At 50.1% G+C, this 20186-nt stretch overlaps 12 protein-coding genes across 12 annotated transcripts; 6 read left to right on the top strand and 6 right to left on the bottom strand.

The window, feature by feature from the left end:
• Positions 1-599: 599 nt before the first annotated feature.
• Positions 600-1142, bottom strand: PENARI_c003G11106 (uncharacterized protein; the record flags this gene model as incomplete). The annotated part of the gene is made up of 1 exon (XM_022628770.1): positions 600-1142. The coding sequence occupies one exon, from the start codon at positions 1140-1142 to the stop codon at positions 600-602; it is 543 nt and encodes a 180-aa protein (XP_022491371.1).
• Positions 1143-2032: 890 nt separating this feature from the next.
• Positions 2033-2425, top strand: PENARI_c003G10551 (gamma-glutamylcyclotransferase family protein; the record flags this gene model as incomplete). Its single annotated transcript, XM_022628735.1, has 1 exon — positions 2033-2425. The coding sequence occupies one exon, from the start codon at positions 2033-2035 to the stop codon at positions 2423-2425; it is 393 nt and encodes a 130-aa protein (XP_022491327.1).
• A 298-nt stretch (positions 2426-2723) lies between these two features.
• On the bottom strand, positions 2724-3701 carry PENARI_c003G12125 (uncharacterized protein; the record flags this gene model as incomplete). The annotated part of the gene is made up of 2 exons (XM_022628837.1): positions 2724-3374; positions 3450-3701. 2 exons carry the CDS (start codon positions 3699-3701, stop codon positions 2724-2726), a joined length of 903 nt encoding a protein of 300 aa, XP_022491978.1.
• A 620-nt stretch (positions 3702-4321) lies between these two features.
• PENARI_c003G06509 (uncharacterized protein) lies at positions 4322-4648 on the bottom strand (the record flags this gene model as incomplete). Its single annotated transcript, XM_022628452.1, has 1 exon — positions 4322-4648. One exon carries the CDS (start codon positions 4646-4648, stop codon positions 4322-4324), a length of 327 nt encoding a protein of 108 aa, XP_022491851.1.
• A 460-nt stretch (positions 4649-5108) lies between these two features.
• PENARI_c003G06624 (NmrA-like family protein) lies at positions 5109-5504 on the top strand (the record flags this gene model as incomplete). Its single annotated transcript, XM_022628463.1, has 3 exons — positions 5109-5144; positions 5214-5334; positions 5389-5504. The coding sequence occupies 3 exons, from the start codon at positions 5109-5111 to the stop codon at positions 5502-5504; spliced, it is 273 nt and encodes a 90-aa protein (XP_022491992.1).
• Positions 5505-6401: 897 nt separating this feature from the next.
• Positions 6402-8657, top strand: PENARI_c003G12220 (PQ-loop repeat-containing protein; the record flags this gene model as incomplete). Its single annotated transcript, XM_022628845.1, has 7 exons — positions 6402-6932; positions 6977-7345; positions 7854-7907; positions 7961-7978; positions 8041-8244; positions 8315-8588; positions 8650-8657. 7 exons carry the CDS (start codon positions 6402-6404, stop codon positions 8655-8657), a joined length of 1458 nt encoding a protein of 485 aa, XP_022491806.1.
• A 420-nt stretch (positions 8658-9077) lies between these two features.
• Positions 9078-10529, bottom strand: PENARI_c003G01001 (putative ribosome associated DnaJ chaperone Zuotin; the record flags this gene model as incomplete). The annotated part of the gene is made up of 3 exons (XM_022628072.1): positions 9078-10124; positions 10176-10316; positions 10377-10529. 3 exons carry the CDS (start codon positions 10527-10529, stop codon positions 9078-9080), a joined length of 1341 nt encoding a protein of 446 aa, XP_022491309.1.
• A 224-nt stretch (positions 10530-10753) lies between these two features.
• On the top strand, positions 10754-11256 carry PENARI_c003G05440 (LYR motif-containing protein; the record flags this gene model as incomplete). Its single annotated transcript, XM_022628377.1, has 3 exons — positions 10754-10829; positions 10898-11074; positions 11162-11256. 3 exons carry the CDS (start codon positions 10754-10756, stop codon positions 11254-11256), a joined length of 348 nt encoding a protein of 115 aa, XP_022491469.1.
• A 346-nt stretch (positions 11257-11602) lies between these two features.
• slt11 (Pre-mRNA-splicing factor ECM2) lies at positions 11603-12817 on the bottom strand (the record flags this gene model as incomplete). The annotated part of the gene is made up of 2 exons (XM_022628574.1): positions 11603-12616; positions 12680-12817. 2 exons carry the CDS (start codon positions 12815-12817, stop codon positions 11603-11605), a joined length of 1152 nt encoding a protein of 383 aa, XP_022491364.1.
• Positions 12818-13205: 388 nt separating this feature from the next.
• erg6 (sterol 24-C-methyltransferase) lies at positions 13206-14454 on the top strand (the record flags this gene model as incomplete). Its single annotated transcript, XM_022628248.1, has 3 exons — positions 13206-13409; positions 13467-13501; positions 13560-14454. The coding sequence occupies 3 exons, from the start codon at positions 13206-13208 to the stop codon at positions 14452-14454; spliced, it is 1134 nt and encodes a 377-aa protein (XP_022491608.1).
• Positions 14455-15903: 1449 nt separating this feature from the next.
• Positions 15904-17255, top strand: PENARI_c003G09002 (putative acid phosphatase; the record flags this gene model as incomplete). The annotated part of the gene is made up of 3 exons (XM_022628626.1): positions 15904-16095; positions 16153-17166; positions 17220-17255. 3 exons carry the CDS (start codon positions 15904-15906, stop codon positions 17253-17255), a joined length of 1242 nt encoding a protein of 413 aa, XP_022491544.1.
• Positions 17256-17713: 458 nt separating this feature from the next.
• On the bottom strand, positions 17714-19624 carry PENARI_c003G08600 (MFS transporter; the record flags this gene model as incomplete). The annotated part of the gene is made up of 3 exons (XM_022628600.1): positions 17714-18721; positions 18772-19161; positions 19223-19624. The coding sequence occupies 3 exons, from the start codon at positions 19622-19624 to the stop codon at positions 17714-17716; spliced, it is 1800 nt and encodes a 599-aa protein (XP_022491322.1).
• Positions 19625-20186: the final 562 nt, after the last annotated feature.

The following is a 20186-nucleotide window of genomic DNA, read 5'->3' as shown; positions in this document are numbered from 1 at the left end:
CTAGTAAATTAAGCGTTTGGCTATTCTCAGGGACCAATCATCCCTGCACGCCCGGGTACTAGCCCCCGGTGTACATGTATCAGGTTGCCCGCCCTTGCGTGTCCCCGTTTCAAACGGCCGACCCTGCAGTAAGCTTACAGGGGGCGATCCGTGCATACAAGTAGTTGATTTGATCTGTACATCAAATCGAGGGGATAAAAATGAGGGGAAAGTATACGCGTACGGAGCAATCCCTGCCCCTATCGCGCTATCTCCTGGCCGCATAGACCTCCAGTGCCGGTGAGAGAGATGGCGCATCCCTGAACACACAGACCACAGTGATCGACATCCTCAAGACAGGTCTCCAGCGCTGAGAGCGTAATATGGAGAAAAGCGCAGACACGATGATGGAATGAAGATCGTTAATTCGTTTCATTTGTCTAAAGGGTATCATTAAAATTCTATATTCCGCGCCCGAGGGATCAATGAATGTCTGACGTAAACAACGAAGCCAAAAAAAAAAAAAAAGAATTGCTTGTAATCGCGCAATGCATCCAAGGCCAGCTTGATCTTTTAAATGACACTATTCATGTGTGTCCGTAGAAGTGTATCGTATGCATTCACTCGCAGGTCACCTGGTAGGAGCCGTACCGGCGTCGGGGACCGGCCATCCGGCAGGTGTTGGTGGAAGTGATCTGGCCAGCGACATCGGAGAGCTCGGTCTCGTCGCACATTGTGTTATCGAAGAATTCGATGCGACAGCCCTCGGCGACGGAGTGGAGGGTGTAGGCGGAGGCGACGCTGTTGAGGTCTGCGCGACAGCCTGTACTCCCGGAGCCGGCGTGGGGGTCGCCGGTTCCGTTGCAAGAGGAGGTCGGGAAAAGCGTGAAGGACCATTCGACTTCGCGGCTGATAAGGGGGAAGGCCGCTGTCATGTTGATGAGGAAGAGGGTTGCGGCTAGGAAGCACAGGCGGAGAGAGGAGGGCAACATGTTGGTGGAGTGGTAGTAGTTGCTTGAACGAATGTGGATGGAGGCCTGGCCTTGTAGGAAATATAGAACACAGAGATCAGAGATCAGAACAGGGTCTGGAGTCTTTAAGTATGAGTCGACGATCCCAGGGACCAGTCTCCAGTTTAATATACTGTGTGGATCCACAGACATTTTGGGTTCCGGTCCCTTTTCGGTTTCAGCCACCGATTAACATTACGTTCTTGGGCATACGTATACTTGGCCTTGGCCCTGCGCATTTTCTGACATGCATATACATAAATTCCTTCTCCGCACTCTCTCGTGTGATTACGCTTAAGCATAGCAACAACGTTGACGACGAGCCCCGACAACGGTTCATTCCCAATGACCTCATCCCGGACGACGATCATTTATACTATTTTGGGGAGGTGGGGAGCGCGGTCTTACGCAGACGCGTACGTACCCTCCATCAGGGAGGGCATCGGTGGCCTGGGAATGATCTGTGGCAGGGTCCTGTCGCTCTAACTCACCAGTTCTTTCACTAAATTTCTATTTCTGTTCGGGGGGGAAAAACATATGATCTCGGGGTGGCTGGGCAAAAATCAAGTGGCAACCATGCGGCTGCCATCTGAGCGATCGGCGAAGTGAAATTTTTGTTGCGATCGACATGCAATCTTGTTTCTCTTGTTTTGATTGACATCTACCATGGTCCAGTTTATCTTGTCTTTACCAGTGTACCCACAATTTTAAATTATTAAAAGATTTCAGATCGATAGATCGTTCCTACACGTGGGATGACTTATCGGCTTCCCGGTCGCGTCGACTGTTATTCCGAGGATCGGCAAGGTATTGTCAGGTGAAGTCGAACCTTGGTATCCTCACGATACTATGCGAAATGCAGCAAAAAAAAAAGTTACATTTTTGACTCAGTAACGACCATTCCATTGTATCATTATCCATCATAAGACCCTTTTGAGCATCGGGCCCTGAGGTTTAATCCCATTCTGAGTCACTACATCCACACTCCCCAGTTCTAACTCACCTTCCAAACCACCTAAATACAAACTAGAACAACCTTCAAAATGGAATATTACTTCTTCTACGGTAGCCTCATGGACCGTCCCAAGCTCGCCAAAATCCTAGAAAACCCAGGCTGGCATGAACTCCACTCGGCGAAAATCGTTGGCTGGGACTGCAAGATGTGGGGAGAATACCCGGCTCTAGTGCGTGGATCGCCAAAAGACGTCATTCGCGGCATGGCGTTTGAGGTTCGGACGAGCAAGGAACGAGATAGTCTGATCGCTTATGAGACCGCTTATGAGAGTGGTGCCTATGAGCTCCAAGATTGCATTATTGATCTCGATGGTAGAGGTCGGGTCAGCGGGAAAACATTCGTTTGGAACGGAGAATTTTCATCGCTTCGTGCTGGGACATTTGATTTGAAAGATTGGAAACTGAATCAGGAAGGTTTCTAGCTTTGTTGAGGCCCACTCATCGATATCTAAACTACCTTCCTGGGTCATGCATCGTAACGTGCATTGATATTGTTTTTTGCGAACCGAAGCAGCGTTTATATTTTTTTTTTCATCGTGTAATTTCTGCCATCTGTTTTGCTTTGCTATGTCTCTACTATTTCGCTCCGTTGGATCTCCCCTGGTACATGTCACGAGGCACAGAAATACATTAACTTGCTTATTAAGACGTCAATATCAATATTAAATACTCTTCTGATCAAAGCCACACTTCGTCCAGTGGACCAAATAACAGTGCCGTTTATTGTTTCACAAACGCACTCTCAGTTTCCAGCCAAGTCTCAAAGTCCTTGAGACCAGGATGGATCTTCTTGACCTCTTCCACATCAGCGCCAAATCCCTCATCATGAAACCACTTATACATATACCCCATATCTTTGACCACCGCCATGAACAACGCAGCGAGTGGTCTCCAAGTAGTAGGCAGCGTCTGCCCGGTCCTCTTCTCAAAGATGTGCTTAAACTGAGCATACGTCAATTCGTCACCTGCCAGTGAGATAGCACGTCCTTTATACGCATCCACATTCATAAAGACCTCTGCCGCAACAGCGCCGATATCGCTCACCCCAATCATCTGCAACGGTTGCCCCTTGAGGACCATTTCGTAAGCCGTGGTAAAGATTTTGCCGAAGAAGTCTGGCGTGAGATTATCGTAGAAAGCAGTCGGGCGTAGAATCGTCCAATCCATATTGCCATCCTTCGTATTTTCCAATAGGTGTTTCTCTATATTGTGTTTGTTGATGAAGTGCGGGACTTGGGTTGGGTTGTCTGTGGATTTGGCACCGCCACGATCAACTGAGCTGTAGACGAAATGCTTGACGCCGTGTTTGATTGATTCGTCAATGATTGATTTTCCTTGGGGCTCTTCCGAAGCGCCGTTTCCAATTGCAACCTTCAGTAATCGGTTGTTAGCATAATGCTTCCTACTGAGAGTAGAAGAAATGGATATGAAATGGGCTGTTCGTACTTGGACACTGAAAACACCCCATATTGGCTCGCTGGTCAGATCCCGTGCATTCTTGAATAGCTCTGCGGGGTGGTCTAGATCGCCTTGTACGAGACTGATCTTGGATGACTGCTGTAACAACTTTTGCGCGGAGGGAGACTGAATGTTGCGGGTGACGGCCAGAATTTGGAAAGGCGCATTCTTGCTAAGGAGATTTTTGATTAGTGAGCCACCTTGTTTGCCAGTGGCTCCTATAACGAGAATAGTAGACATTTTGATAAATATTGAGTATGCAGAAACACGCAGTGCGACCAGTACCTTTTTATATTATTCTTATCCCTACCTTTGACATAGAAAACTGTACTCCTGACAATAAGCGCGGGGCTTTCAAATCCACGAAGTCCGAGAGCGAAGTCCGAGACCCGACGCACGTCATCCCTGAGTGACGGTTCGGGCGCTAGTGATTTTAATGCCGAAGTGGGGTCTTGGTAATCCACCGTCAGGACCCACTTCATACTGGAAAGTTTAAGTGCTTCTTTCTTGAGGACAAATGAGTACTGGTTGTGATGCCTTAGATGTCTCTGTCAGGATACGCTTGCCTAAGGTGCGGTTTGCTCACTTCTTGCTTCACTTTTGGTCTCTTGTTTGTTCTAGTCGATGTGGGTCCCTAGATATATACCTGTACCTACATCTGAAAGGAAAATTGATAAACCATCTTCTTTTCTTTGTCTTCTTTTTGTCTTCTTCTCTCCCTCTCTCTCAGTTTTGTCACCTGTCAATTAATCTATCTGCGACACTCATCTCGCTGCCGAAGAAAACCGGTACTCGCCTTAGACTTGATGTTGATCCGCTAGACATACCCAGCTAACGTACCGACTTGTTAATATAGTCACTCATCGTAGTCCAGCACCATTGGTTCGGCGTATAAGCTTGCGGCTGACAGTCACAGAAGCAGCACAGGAATTCATTCTTAGTGAAGACTGCGCACCTAATGCTGGGGGTGGGGTATTTGACGCGACGATGACCAAGTCCGGCTGAATGTTGCCGACGGGCTTAACGCCAGCGCGAGTGCTGCCCACATCGAACCTCTTTGGATAGCTACCCGAGGTCGGGATCAATCGCCGCTTATGGGCGGGGATGGGCCGGCCCCAATACAGCTCGAGCTTGTCGAACTTGGACGAAAAGCCGCGGAGCTGCGGGTATGGCAGATTTAGTGGCATCCTGGATGGAGGAGAGAATGCAAAAGGCACGCGTCGCCTCCGAAGTGATAGGAAATTAAGTATATGTACCGACCAGAACGCAACCCACAATCGCGTTGCGGCCCGGGGCTCGGGAGGACCGGTGGATCCACGGCCCAGGGAAGTCAAACTGGTGCAAGGAACAAGGGGCGAGTACCGTATTATTAAGCGTTACCGATTTCCAAGGCTCCTCCAGTATTCGGGGGTCATCGCCGCTTGCTTCCAAGTCGGATTTTATTCCTGCATGTCATGGCGTCTATTTTAATCCCGATGTGGCCTTCACACACGACTTTGCCACCTACGGCGGAATTTCATTCGAGTCTCATACTCGGGCAATTACAAGCTCATGGTCGATAGACAGAAAGTCTTAGTCGGTGCCTAGAAGTGACTGGGCCCTAGCTTACACCAAGCTCAAGCTTGTCGAGCTATTCCCCAAAGACTCATGATCCAGGTCAAGGCCCAACTTGGGGCCAAGCAGGTACAGGGTGTCACATTCTCATTGATTGAGACCATCTTCAGTCCGTTTTTCAACATCTTTGATCCTTAGACAAACACCTTCCGCTTTTGGAGTCGGGGTGATGAGGTTATGGAAGGGACTACTTATGACAATGCTGCAGAGTTTACCGCAGCTCTTTCGGTAGATGCTGGTGCATCTGGAATCATGCAATGTAAATGAAACACTATTGACTACTTGTCCTTTGCTTTCTAACACTCCTCCATAGTCCTTGGTCGGCGCGCTATAATCCGCGAAATTGCTCAGTCTTTCGAAACTGTCTATGGTGTCAAGCTTAGCCTGGAGAGTCGTATCCGCATCAGCGCATCTACTGAGAGACAGTAATCTGCAACTGAGACAGGCGACCTACAGCATCTGCACGAAATCAACATGTCCATAGATCATATGCAGCATACTTGTTCCCCGCACCTCAGGCTCGGCCAAGATCTTATGTTTGGTGCAAGACTATAATTGATCGACATGGGTCCAGTATGGAAAGCGGGTTTATTAAGTTCTTTTTTCTTGCGATTGAGATTCTGAGCGGCTGCTACATAAGACAAAAAACGGATCTAAATTCCCTATGCCCTAATATCTTCCCAGAAACTCTGGTATCTTCAGCTAGCTGTTAGCGTTCCTAGGTCAGCAATAGAGAACGTTCCTGCATGAGATCTCGCATACCAATGCCAAAGGTGGCTCACGGCCACTTAACTACGCCGCCTGTTGAGATATGTCCATTCGGAATCATTTGTGCCTCTCGCGAGCTCGGTAAAATACGTAAGTACACCTTGCAATTTGTCACTGAAACATGTATGTTTGCTGATGACTAACGTTAAGCCCCTGCATAGGTATTGCGCAATGGTTCACTATACGTATGAATTGGCTTCGCTCGCAGCGCAGGGGAAAATGCGGGGTGTATCAGCTTCGTGATTGATCTAGGCCTGTGAGGTATCGTGCATGAAGCCCATGCCATTTCTCAATAGCTTAGTAAAAGTGGATAGAGAGCCTGCAGGATAGAGGCCCAAACGCCGATCTGTCTTCCACGAGTAAAACATTGTCAACTGCAAGAGTATACAGAGTACAGCCCTGGTCGAGAACATGGATACTTCATTTATGATATAGACTGACCCCCCGCCGCCGCACCAGGCCAAAGTTCATAAAGGACAGTGTCCCCATCAATAGCTTCCAGTTTATGACCCTTTTCAGAAACGCCCTCATCTTTGTTTCTAGATACTCTCTTTGGATATGGCAGCCATCGCCTCACAAGTACTTCCTACCACAACGAAGCGAGACTTCACCTCGTTCTGCGACGAGTGCAACTCTGCTCCCCGCATAAACCAACTTCTCAACTGGTTCGAATCCACAGCCCGGGGTCAGACCGGGCGGACAATCAAGAACCCAGAAGTCGACAAAAGATTGTTCGACAAAGCATTGCTGGAGCAAAATGGCGAGCGTTTCGCTCAGTTCCTGGAGGTCTTTAATACCATTAAGCAATCTTCGCTTTTCGTAAACCACTATTATGCCAGTATTCCCTATCGGATTGAGGAAAACTGCCGGCTGGGAAATGCAGTTATTCACTACAGCCAGCAAGTGCCTAGCCGTCCACTTCTGTATCGCTCTGTCGGTACCGGTGACAGTAGCATGGCACGCTCTGTCGCCGAATTTTCTGAAGGGAGCGTGGAAGCCCTCTGCTGCAGCCCTAATGAGATGAGCGCACTCAATTTTGCGATTAACGGAGATCCGCCCACGCCACCTTCTTCCATGGGCCTTTCCACCGTCTGACGGACGAAGTGGTGAATTCTCGCGATGACCTTGCCAAGTTTGCTTCCGGATTCGACATCATCGTCGAAGATACGACGTTTCAGATGTACTCGCCAAATCGCGACGAACAAGTTGGGTTTGTCGTCCAGTCTCTGAAGGAGGACGGTATTTTCGTTTTCGTTGAGAAGTTCCGACATGCAGACATAGACGAATATGAGAGACGTGAGTTACAGAAGGATTACGGATTCAAAGCGCGGTACTTCAGTAGTAGTGAGGTCGCCGCGAAAGGAAAGGACGTCCTTGTTACTATGAGTCAAAACCAGGTCACTCTTGACGATATGGCGGCTATCCTCCAGGGATACTTCCAGCATTGCTCGATTACTTTGAACAGCGGCAACTTCTACACTCTCGTGGCTAGCAACAATCCGGTGAATTTTGATCGTTTTGTTGCTTGCCTGGGTGCACTGGTCATCCCCAAAGAGTTTGAATATGAAGAAAATCTGCCTCGCTCGCTTTTCTGATACAGGAGAGAATATGAGAAGACCAAGTTCCGTGGGTATTGACTACAAGGAAGAGCTTTTGTGTTCCAATATAGAAATATCTGGGCAATGTGTGCTAGCAAAACGGATCGGTCAACAGCAAGAGGTAGCCGTGAGTCCTACTAGTATTTAAGCTACAAACACCCGTTCGGCTTATTTAAATTCCCTAACAAGCAGAAACATTCCCTATATTAGTATATCACCTCATAAGCATGCCTATACCAACATCATATGTTTCGCAGGGCGTAAAACTTGTCATGCTCTGGGTGGACAATATATAGAGTGAACCAATAAGAATTCCAGGAAACAAGACCCACAACGAATTCACGTGTTGTGAATCGTCCATCCGTATCAGATACGGATATCCTCCATTTCCTTATACATATACATCACTTAGTCCCTGGAGATGAACAACCCAGTAGCCGAAAATGTGCTCGGCACTCTGGGCGCGGTATGCCGACAACCCACCCCCTGTCAACCCCCAGCTAACACGTCCCGTGTAAGGTTTGCTGGTCGATCCAGGTATGTAATCCCCAATTTGGACACAAACATAAGTGGCACACACTTACATGTATATTCACCAGCTTCTCCCTCAGATTATCATCAATTACAGGAGACATGATACCGAAGGCCTCCAAGGATCCATGATGCTATTATGGGCCTCGGCGGGGGTTCCACTGGGCGTGTACAACATTGTTGAAGAATTTAATATTGCGCTTCGGGTTCAGCCTCAGATATTAACTACTTTGAGTTTGATTACCTGGGCTCAGTGTTTGTATTATGGGAAGGTAGGTTATATGTGTTAATTTGTCTATTGGTTTATTCTGACTTTATTAACTAACGTTAACTCTGGGTTAGAAATACTCGATCGTGAAATGCAGTGCTGCGGTTACTTCCCTGCTTCTGATACTAGGTGGTATTGAAGTAGGGCTTGTTTTTGCTTTGCGCGCTGCAAAGGATCAGGGGCTTGAGTGGCCTCTTATTCTTATGGCCGTTTTGAGTGCTTGTCTGCTTGCCGCCGGTGTTCTAAGGCATTATTGGGATATCTATGTTCACCGGACTGTTCGGGGGATTAGCTTTATCTTTGTTGGGATTGATGCTGCTGGGGATTTGTTCTCCCTGGTCTCTGTTTGTAAGTTCAAGCTTTCAAGTTGAAGAGGTACTTGCTGACTCTGTGTTTAGTATTTGGGCAGTCTATTGATGTTCTAGGGATAATCATTTATGGCACGGAATTGGTTTTGTGGATTGGTATATTTATCTGTGGGGGTATTTTCAACCTCTTCCCTTGGATCAAGAAGCGATCCAGCAAGCGCGCTCTTGATCGGGAGCCGGTGTCTCTACATCCGATGCCATCGTCAACGTCTGTGTTTAGGACTGCATCTGGATCTCAGGTTGTGGAAAGAAGAGCATGGCAGAACTCATCGTGAAATGCCGATGTTACGTATGAAGATCCATCGGTACTAGAATATATGAACCGAAAGAAAAGTACAATCTTGAAATGATCATAGATCAAGATGGATTGAAATTGAGAGTCCCAAACATTTTTCTACTCTATGTGGCGTGAATATTCATGACCAGGAAAGCCAAAGGCTACCCTTCATCTATATAGTAGGCAAAGAATTTAAGCAAAGGCCTTGGCCTCGCCGTCCTTCAGCTTGCCAGCGTCAACAAGGCGCTTGGCCTCACCAGCCCAGGCAGACTTGACGGCAGCACCGTCCTTGCCAGCGATGGTGAGCTTCTCGGCGAGAACAGCGAGCTCATCAACGTCAATCTTGGCCATGATGAGGTCGACATCGGTAAGGACACCGTCGACCTGAGCGGCAGTGGGCTCACCGGAGGCGGCGAAGTAGTTAACGTCCTTGACGGAGCTCTTGAGGATACGCTTGTTCTTCTTGGAAGCGTTCTTGGCGGCCTCCTTGGCTTTCTTGTTCTTCTCACGGTCAGCCTTGGCAGCCTCCTCGGCGTCCTTCTTGCGCTGCTCCTCGTCGGCCTTGGCCTTCTCCTTCTCCTCCTTCAGGCGCTTGATCTCAGCCTCCTTGGCAAGACGCTTAGCGTCCTTGCCGGCACGAGCCTGCTGTTTGAACTTCTTAATACGCTCATCGGAAGCGAGACACTCGTCAACCAACTCACGCAGACGGACGGTGTCCTCAGTCTTACGCTTGCGGCGGGCGTTGGCGTTCTTCTTCTCAACATGACGCTTCTGGTCACGGCTCTCTCCATCATCGGGCACATCCTCATCGAGGTACTCGAAGGTCCTCCAGCTGTCGAGGTTGTACCAGAAGTTGTAGAAGGTCTCGACGTGCTCCTGGGTGCTGTTTTCGTCACCGAGCTGGGGCACGGGCTGCTTGTTGGAGAAACGACCCTCGGCCTCGAAGACGGGGCCCCAGGCCTTGTAGAACTTGCTGCCGGTCAGCTTCTTGGTAGGAGGCTCAACCTCAGCGGCCTCATCGACGGAGTCGAACTGGCGACGGCGGGTGGGGTCCAGAAGCAGATCGGTGGCCTTCTGGATACACTTGAAGAAGCTGTCGTTCTCATCGCTCTTGCCCATGGCAGCCTTCTTGTCGGGGTGGTGACGCAGAACCTTCTTGCGGTGGGCCCGCTTGATCTGATCGGGGGTAGCACGGTAACGGTGCTTGGATAGACCGAGAACGGCGTAGTGATCTTGGCCCTGTAGAAAGTTAGAATACATTTATAAGATCAGAATTGTTGAGATACGAACCTTCCAGTCCTTGGCCTCACGGGCGAGCATCATGGGATCCTCATCCTCGGAGATGTCATCATCCTCCTCGACCTCAGTCTTCTTAACGTTGTGCTGGGCCTGGATACGCTCATCCTCGGAGAAAGTGCGGTTGTTGCGCTTCTATACGGCTTTTAGCTCTGAGCAGACAAAACAACAGTAAAATAATGAAGCAGAACTTACTCTGCGGGCGTGAGCCAGGAAGTGCGGGCCAACAGGCTCCACGTTGCGCTGAGTGGCACCAGAGAGGGCACCAACAATCTTAAAGTCCTTCTCACCAGCCCAGCCCTGAGGCAGGGTAGGGAGAGTAGCGTTGACAACTTGAACAGAGGCCATTGTTGACGGTATTGGCGATGGTCCCAATTTGTGTGTGGAGTGCCTTGAATGTCCCGCGTTGATTTTTTTGCATACCTTTTTTTTCTGCCCCGAATCGCCGCCTCTCTGACCAATCACGGGTTGGACGATCCGGAGATTCAAGACTTGGGCGCCACGCTTCTCTTCTTTCTGTTGCATACATTACCTCTGTATATTTTCTTTGTGGTGAAATCCAGCGACTCATAATGTCCACCGCAACCGCCGTCTCCGCTAAGAGCGCCTATCGCCAACTCCTCCGCGCTACCCGCGTTGTCTTCCACAGTTCGTTTGCCCAACATGATGTGCCATTTCGGCATACTCTTTCCCTTTTACTAACAACTTATTTGAAGACGACCTTCCCGTTCTCCTTGCTGCTCGCCAGGAAGCCCGCCAGACCTTCGAGAAGAACCGCCGTCCGGCCGTCGATACTGGCATGCAAATCAACCATGCGATCGAGGTTGCCAACATTCTGCGCCACAACATCGTGCAAGGCTCGAGGGAGAAGGATGATGAGAATGCGAAGTGGGGTATGTACATACATGACTTGAGATCTAACCGCCAGGGTCTCTGCGGTTTAGGGGGTCAATTGATGGCTAACCCAGCAATTGCCACAGAACTCAACATCCACGAACAGATCGAACGCGGTGATAACGACTCCATTAAAGTTGGCGGGCAGGATGTGAAGATCCACAAGGCTTGTTCCTCATGAATGACAGATACAGTGTCATCTTGCTTGGTTCAAGCGAAATCTCCGAGTCTACCAAGCGTCCAGAAAGACGTCTACCAGGCGTCTGGGTAAAGCCTATTCTCTAATTGCCTATGTGGAAGCCAAGGCATATGGATCTACAGATAAAGCTAGGACAGTGACCGGACATGTATAATAAGATACCCGACTCTTTTATTATCATTGGCGTCCCCGGGGTATTTTTGATTTAAGTACATAGATCTGCATAAAATAAGCCCAATCCTTGTTAACTCCCGCTCCGAACCTAAGTTACATGCAACCTCAATCTGAGCAATGGCAAAATTCTGCGACTTTCGTTCAGCGGTTATGTTCAGTCGCCATTCATACTGGCGTACTGGACCTCGCTGGATCCAGGCGGTGGTGCGACAACGTGGGTCCGTTGATGTTCCTGGCCCGCGCTCTCTCCTGCTGTCACAGCTCGTCTGTCGGTTTGCTTTCCCTTGCCAACAGATCCCACAGTCTGGCGGCCCTCGCGGGCGTTCTTCATTCTCTCCTCGCGATCCAAGTTGTCAAGAGACTTAGGCTTACCCCAGCGGACACGGAGTGGGCAGCCTTCGATGACGGCTTTTCCCTGGCAGTGGGCTGCCGCGGCTTCGGCATCCGCACGAGTGACGTAGTTAATGAAGGCACAGTGGGAGCGATGAGAGCAAATCAGAGATCGGAGCTGACCAAATTTGCTAAAGAACGTGCGCAGGGTGTGTTCGGGAAGGTCGTCCTCCACGCCTGTGACAAATAGAGAAAGGACATTGGGGTCCGCAGGAGGAAGAATGTCCTCAGCCGAGGGCGGCAGCTGTGCGGTGCTGGGGAATGGACGACCACCGCGACCACCACCACCACGGCCTCCACGGCCTGGAAGGCGGTTGCCGACGCGGCTTTCACTGGTGCGAATAGGACCGGGACCATTTCCATACCGACTGTTTGTTCGGGGTTGCTCCGTCGATGTCGACTGCTCCCCTTCCTCTCCTTCGGCAGGTCCCTCGATCCGGCGTGGCTTGCGATAGTATGGTTCACTGTTGGCGAGGCGGCGCAACAGCTCGCGAGCTTTGTCGTCGGTCTTTTCATATTCTTCGATGGCACCGCGGCCTTCTTCAATTTCCTTCTCGTGGTTTTGCGCGTAGAATTCACGGTTGATGGAGCTTTCCGGACCCGGGGCAACCATCTTGAGGGCCGCATCACGGACGACAATGGGCAGACCGAACGAAAGATCGAGCATGCAGCATTGGCAGCAGTTCTTCAGGCGCGCGCATGTCAGGCAGATAATAGATCGCTTTTGGCGCGATGTCCGATCGGCCTTCCAGCGGAAAACGGTGAATGGGCGTGTGCACTATCCGGAAGCAGTCAGTATGAGCTCAAGCGTAGCTTGGAGGGTGAGCACCAAAAAACTTACAATCTTGCATTCTGCGCCATGGTCTTCCTTAATCATCTGCACGTATGGATTCTCGGGAAGGCAGTTCTCGCAGACGGACGGGAAGTCGGTAGACTCCCATCCCGAGCGATTCAGGTCATGCTTAATTTGGGGAGGCATGACGGAAGCGATAGAGTTGGTGTCCGAGAAGTGGTCTGAGAGAGGATGGATTATCAAGATTGAAGTGGCGTGTGGCTGGTGTAAGTCACGTGCCCGGAAACTGGCCAGTCCGGCACCGCCACAGCCCGGAACTGCCAACTCCCGCCGACAAAAGAGTGTGGCCACCCCAGGTCTCAGGGGGTCCGTGGGTGATTGTCAAAAAGTTGCTTCGGATTCGACTGTATTTATTTCCCCCCCCTTTACCTTCTCCAGTCGCTCTACTTCACTACCTGCTCTTTCCCTTCTCTTCTTGGTACCTCCCGTTTAATTGGTGTGCCGTCGTCTTTCCCTTGGAAATTGACCCTTTTTGTTCTATTTCTACCCCTTTTAATCTTCGCAATTCTTCACAATGGCCCCTTCTGCTCTCGAACGTGAGGACGTCGCGCGTGACGCTGCCTTCAACAAGGTCCTCCATGGCAAGTCTGCCAAGGCCCAGGGTGGTCTCGCTGCCCTGCGCGGTAAGGACGCCGCTGCGCAAAAGGCTGCTGTCGACGAGTACTTCAAGCACTGGGACAACAAGGCTGCCGCCGATGAGACCCCCGAGATTCGTGAGGTATGAATTCCGAATCGCAAGGCATTGACTATGTGGCTAACATCCCATGTGCGATAGGCTCGCAAAGCTGAATACGCTACCTTGACCCGACAGTAAGTTTTTAAACCCTTGTCCGTTGATCGACACTCGATACTGATAAACTTGTTCCAGCTACTACAACCTGGCCACCGACTTCTATGAGTATGGCTGGGGTTCTTCCTTCCACTTCTGCCGTTTCGCATACGGTGAGCCTTTCCTCCAGGCCATTGCCCGCCACGAGCACTACCTCGCCCTCCAGGCTGGTATCACAGAGAACATGAAGGTTCTGGATGTTGGCTGTGGTGTCGGTGGTCCCGCTCGCGAGATGGTCAAGTTCACCGGTGCCCACGTTACCGGTCTGAACAACAACGACTACCAGATCGACCGCGCCATCCACTACGCCGAGAAGCAGGGTCTCTCCGACAAGATGGCCTTTGTCAAGGGTGATTTCATGCAGATGAAGTTCCCCGACAACAGCTTCGACGCTGTCTACGCTATTGAGGCTACCGTCCACGCCCCCGAGCTCGTCGGTGTCTACAGCGAGATCTTCCGTGTCCTAAAGCCCGGTGGTACTTTCGCCGTCTACGAGTGGCTCATGACTGATGAGTACAACAACGATGACGCCGAGCACCGCCGGATCCGTCTCGGTATCGAGCAGGGTGACGGTATCTCCAATATGGTTAAGATCTCCGAGGGTCTCGAAGCTATGAAGAACGCCGGCTTCAACATCACCCACCACGAGGATCTAGCTGCTCGTCCCGACCCCATTCCCTGGTACTACCCGCTGGCGGGCTCCTTTAAGCACATGGGTTCGATCTGGGACTTCTTCACCATTGCCCGCATGACCTGGTGGGGTCGTGGTCTTGCCCACCGCTTCGTGGGTGCCGGTGAGAAGATCGGTCTGTTCCCCCGGGGCTCCCAGAAGACCGCCGACAGCCTGGCCCTGGCCGGTGACTGTCTGGTTGAGGGTGCCCAGAAGAACCTCTTCACCCCCATGTACCTCATGGTTGGCAAGAAGCCCGAGTAAATGCTTGACCGGCGTTTGTGATTCTTTTGTACAAAATATTACCCTCGGCGTGCACGTTCGCCCCTGGTGTCTCTCTTCTGCCGCTCATCCTTTTACAATTTCTTCCTCGTTTTCATTCATATGACACCGGGGCACCTTTTTCTTGGCTCACTTCTGACCCAGTATTGGTAGAGAACGAGCCACCTGCCGCGTTCTCCTGATAGATGGTGATTATTGATTTTCCTTTCTCTTTCTATTGTTTCTTTTACCTGTCAAGATAGCTATGTAATAGTCATTGAGTCAAGAATAACGAACAAGGGACGGATATTCTGCGTTAATATCATTTATAATTTATTTCGCTAATAGATTCTTCTGTTCTCATTCCCTGCCTTGAGTTGTAGTGCAGACGGTAAGGGTGACCGTATTCAAATGTTTGCTCCCAGCCCGAAGCCACACTTTGGTAATGTAAGCCTGCCAAAGCGATAAATTAAGCCATTGAACAATTGAACAACCAGAATGTTGTGCATAGAGCATCTATTACTGGAGATATTACTTCGATGCGTACCGCGCTATCCAAATGGAAGATATTATAACATTGAGTCAAGGTATATCTGAGGACTACTATGGTTTTTTGAACTGCAACAAGAAAAAATCGACTAATAGCCGAGCTATTTGAATTAAAGCCTCTAAAACAGCTGAAACCGACTTCTACATCTCACAGACAAGGAACCTCTGCTGAAAAGCTTGAGAATCAGATGCAGCACGGCAAAAGCGTTAATCCTCGGAAGGTGCGGAATCGAACAGACACCTAGATACCGACCAAAGACTGTACGATGTCTTATTACATCACAGTTTTAAGTTAACCACGCGATTAATTGACGATCCTGTATAAGTTTGCTCACTCATATCCATCTGAGAAATAAGGCATCAGTTGATACCTTCTTTGCCAAGGTAATACAGATAGTCCGTGCAGCTTACAAACCCCAAAAGCCGAGATCGAAAGTTGCCTCCGTTAGAGTCCTAAAAGCTTCTTTCGTCCTTATAGAGTGACATCGGTAATGGCGACGCGTTATATGACTGACAGTGGAGAATACCAAGCAGCCAGTCAACGCCCAGGCGCCAACAACGTGCCTCGGCGGCCCAGGTACCGGGGTTCACCTGACCAACCAGGTGACTGCAATATGTGCGCAAGTAACCCACTCCGTCAACTCGAGTGGCCTTGACTCTTTCAGGCTAGAGAACGAGGGGAACTGCAGCCAGTGAGCCCTGCGCCGATCGAAACGTGGTCACTGAACTGTCCATGTGCCTCACATTCCAGGGCGGAATTGCCCGTCAAATCTCGCTTCCAACATTTCCGGCCGAGAATGCTACATTGTCGCAGCTATAAGATCGCGTGTGCCGCCCGATCTGCTCTTGTATTTCCTGTCTCATCGCATCGTCTGTACAACTCGCCAACGATCTCTGGTCGTCATGTTCACCAAGCAGACTCTTCTCGCTTTCATCGGGGCTCTGGCCCTCGGCGCGGCCAAGACTATCACTGAGCAGAACCCAACTCAGGCGGAGATTGATGCCGCTCGTGCGACAGCCTTGCCTTACTCGCCTGTATCCAACGTGAAGGGTTTGGCCTTTGACCGTTTCGTGGACATCTGGCTTGAGAATACCGTATGCCCTGCCCAGCATTCCATTCATGGAATGTGTTCATGTGCTTACATTTTCTAGGACTATGATACTGCCGCTCTGGATGAGAACCTGGCCAACATTGCCAAGGAGGGTATCCTATTGACCAACTACTTTGCCGTCACCCACCCCTCGGAGCCAAACTATTGCGCCGCCGCCGGTGGTGACAACTTTGGCATGGACAATGACAACTTTAACCAGATCCCCGCCAATGTCTCAACCATTGCCGATCTGTTCGACACCAAGCACATTGCCTGGGGTGAATACCAGGAAGACTTACCCTATGCCGGCTACCAGGGCTTCCGGTACCCACTCAGCGGTCCTAACCAGTACGTGCGGAAGCACAACCCACTGGTCCTGTTCGACTCCGTCACCAACGACGCCGTGCGTCCCCGCCAGATCAAGAACTTCACCACCTTCTACGAAGACCTTGAGCACCACCGTCTTCCCCAGCACATGTTCATTACCCCGAACATGACCAACGATGCCCACGACACCAACGTCACCTTTGCCGGTGAATGGGCCAATCGTTTCCTTTCTCCCCTGCTCAAGAACGATTACTTCACCAAGGACAACCTGGTCCTCCTCACCTTCGACGAGGTGGGCAACTACTCCGTCCCTAACCGCGTCTACAGTGTCCTCCTTGGTGGTGCCGTCCCCGAGCACCTTCGGGGCACTACCGATGACACCTTCTACACCCACTACTCCATCATCGCCTCCCTGTCTGCTAACTGGGGTCTCCCTTCGCTCGGTCGCTGGGATTGCGGTGCCAACCTGCTCAAGCTGGTTGCCGAGAAGACCGGATACGTCAATTGGGAGGTTGACACCACCAATGCCTACCTCAACGAGACCTACCCTGGCCCTCTGTCTGTCAACGACTACTCCCCCAAGTGGGCTATCCCTACTGTCAAGGGCAAGTGCTCTGCTGGCCACGGCATTGCCGACGTCGTTAAGAAGACTTACCACGGTCTTGAGCCTACTTTCAACTACACCAGCCCTGTGCCATATGACTCGGCCACAGGTCTGAACCTTGGTATCAAATACCACCGTACTCTGGTATGATAATTCCCTTTTCTCTTTGCATTGAATTTCTGCTAACGATTGAATAGAAGCAAGGCAAGACGGAGTCCGGTATCACCGCGTAAATAATTGACTGTTAAGACCTACGTTGGGCCGCTATTACTGCTTCATCTGTACATCTGCACCTTTTAGTCCATGTTTCTAAAATATTGAATGAATACCATGTTGATAGACTATTTGATGGGACTCTTTTCCTAGAACTTAGGATTCCACAGTGTTTAAAGTCCATACACTGGACTTACGCGTCTGCCTTAGCAGGCCTCCACCGGATATATCAATTGATTACATGAGTTGGAACTTATATGCCTACCTGAGACTGTATCTCGAAGAAAAAGAGATTTGTTCTTGTCATTATGACATATTTGGGCACAATGCGATGATTCATGTCACTTGGACTACCGAGCTGATAGTAAATATAAATTAGATGTATCTCACTGGTAACTTTTAACAAAACGCTCACACAAATGCTTATCCATAAATGCAGAAAGGACCTCAAATCACACTTAATGTCGACGTATCGAGCTTATCCAGCAGCATAAGTACTCTTCTTCCGCAAAATCTCGCCAAACTTCCACAAAAATACAGGCGCAGGAGCTCCAATGGCAATAGCCAAAAAAGCAAGCAAACTATTTCCCCAACCATAATGCAATGCATTATACATATACGGCGCGAAAAGCGGAAAGCCAAATCCAGCCAACGACCGCAAAAACGCACCTGCTGCAAGGGCACTAGCCGCAAAACGCGTATATGTATCAACCATATAGGTCTGGATACACTGGAAAGCAACGATAGTACCAGTACCAAAGAGCACAGCGCCGATATTAGGCGCGATCCAATGGCAATGTTTCTGCGCTGTCCAGCCATATATGAACAAACCAGAAGGGATGAAAAAGGCACCGACGAATAGGAGCGGAACGCGGAACTCTGGCTTTCCGATGCCATTGTTGCGAGCTTTGAGACGGCGGTAGATTCTGTCATTAAGGGGTGCGCAGATCTGGGAACCGAGCCAGAAGCCTAGACCTAGTGAGATGTAGTTCAAGCCGCCTATGCCGATGGACTCGTTGTAATATTCTGGACTTGTCCAGAGGGAAGGGAATGTCGAAAGGACGAGGTACATGATACCGTAGATGTAGGCCATAAATAGGGCGAGGACTTGGACGATTGGTTGGGTGAGGAGGAGTTTGAATGGTCTGACTAGTGAGCCGCGGAGAACTTGTGGGAGAGTCTTCTTTTGGCGCTCTGCTTCTGTTTGGTAGGAGTCGTCGCCTGTTTCTTTGCGGATGCGGACTGCTCGGTCGAGTAGGATTTTGGGGCCGTAGCTTTCGCGCAGGAAGAAGAGGCCCATTACTTGGATTAGGCCGTCTACTATTGATGTTGAGTAGAAGACCCAGCGCCATGTTGTGTTTTCGGCGATGAAGCCTCCCGCGATTGGGCCTAGGGCTGGGCCTAGGAGGGGTGCTAGGCTGTAGATTGCGATGCCTTTTCCGCGTTCTTCAGCGCGGAAGCAGTCTGAGAGGACGCCGCCGCCAATCTGAAGGGTATTAGGAGGGTATATGGGATGGTAGAAGGGATAAGACTTACGGCGAGTGGGGCACTTCCTCCTAGTCCAGCGAAGAAACGACAAACGATCATTTGAACCTTGTTCTTTGAAACCGCACATCCGATGTTAAAGACTAGGAAGAAAAGATTGGCAAGTTGGAGAACGATTGTTCGACCGTAAATTTCCGAGAGAGGACCAAGGAATAGCGGGCCTACAGCGTAGGCTAGGACGAAGATTGACAGCATGAGTTGGGAGACAACCTGGTCCGTAACGTTGAAGTCGGCAGCGAGCGATGTGAGAGCTGGCGCAACCATCGAAGAAGAAACCGGGGAGATAAACGTGAATAGTGATACTGTAATAGTAGCTGCCCACTTCTTCTTAGGACTCCAGTTCTTAGGATTGTCTGGGTCTTCAGGACCCTCCCAGGTTACCTGCGATTGTTAGCTTCTAATAGAAGATATCGGGCCTGGCAAAGCAACACTGCCAACATACCAATTTCGGATCATGGCGCGACCGATTCGACTTTTCCGTCCTGGATTTCTCAAGCTCAGGTTGTTGAGCATCGCCCTTTTCCAAATCAAGATCACGTTCGTTCACAACGCCGTTCCTCACTTCCTGAATCGTATCGGACCTCTCTTCAGCTTCGAGTGTTGATTCATCGTCGTTAGATCCATCACTGTGGTAGACAGATTGATCGTTCATATGTCTCCCGGAATAGACCCGGTCGACCTGTGCCAACCCAGGGTTTGACAAAGACCTCAGTCTCGTCCTGAGAGAGCCGGCCAAACTGCGCGAGGGAGATCTCGTCCTTGATACACGGGAATCCGAATCCGAACTTGATATCGACGTCGACCGGGACCTGGCCGGACCAGATTCTTTATTATCTTGAGACATGTTGCAACCTCATGTAACTTATTCAAAGCAATAGAAGTGAGCAGACTAGAATATTCATTGAAAGGCACACGACACTGAGCTAGCAGAAGTCAAAAAAAGGGACCAAACATCACGGGACGTCTATTTATATCGGAAATCGGAAAACACTTTGGCCCAGGCATAAATCCTCTGAGGAAACCTGGATACCGGCGATAATAAAGGACTTAACAGAGCGGAGACCTCCAATTTGCAATATCGCATGCTGCTATTGGCCCACAGTCAAAGCTTGACACGACCTGATACCCGTTTGCCCCTCTCATGTCACAAAATTTCCTCGCATTGGGCGGCTTGAACCGTCGTGGGACGAAAGTGGCTGCAGACGGACGTGTGGCCTCAGGTGTCAATTATCGGGTTTTCGGCACACAGGTCACGTGTGAGGGATCGGCATGGTTGTGGCCTCCTTTGGTGCTTAGTCCAGACATAATCCCGGCTCCGGGATATCTATGATTGGCCGGTTGCTTTATAAGCTTGTGGGCGGGGATTTTATGTCCGCTGGTATCGCCGGTGTCTGCCTCAATTTCCC

The sequence above is a fragment of the Penicillium arizonense genome (assembly GCF_001773325.1).
Source record: "Penicillium arizonense strain CBS 141311 chromosome Unknown PENARI_contig003, whole genome shotgun sequence".
NCBI lineage: Eukaryota > Fungi > Ascomycota > Eurotiomycetes > Eurotiales > Aspergillaceae > Penicillium > Penicillium arizonense.
Note: the sequence above shows the minus strand (reverse complement) of the source record. Positions and strands in the feature narration are given on the sequence as shown.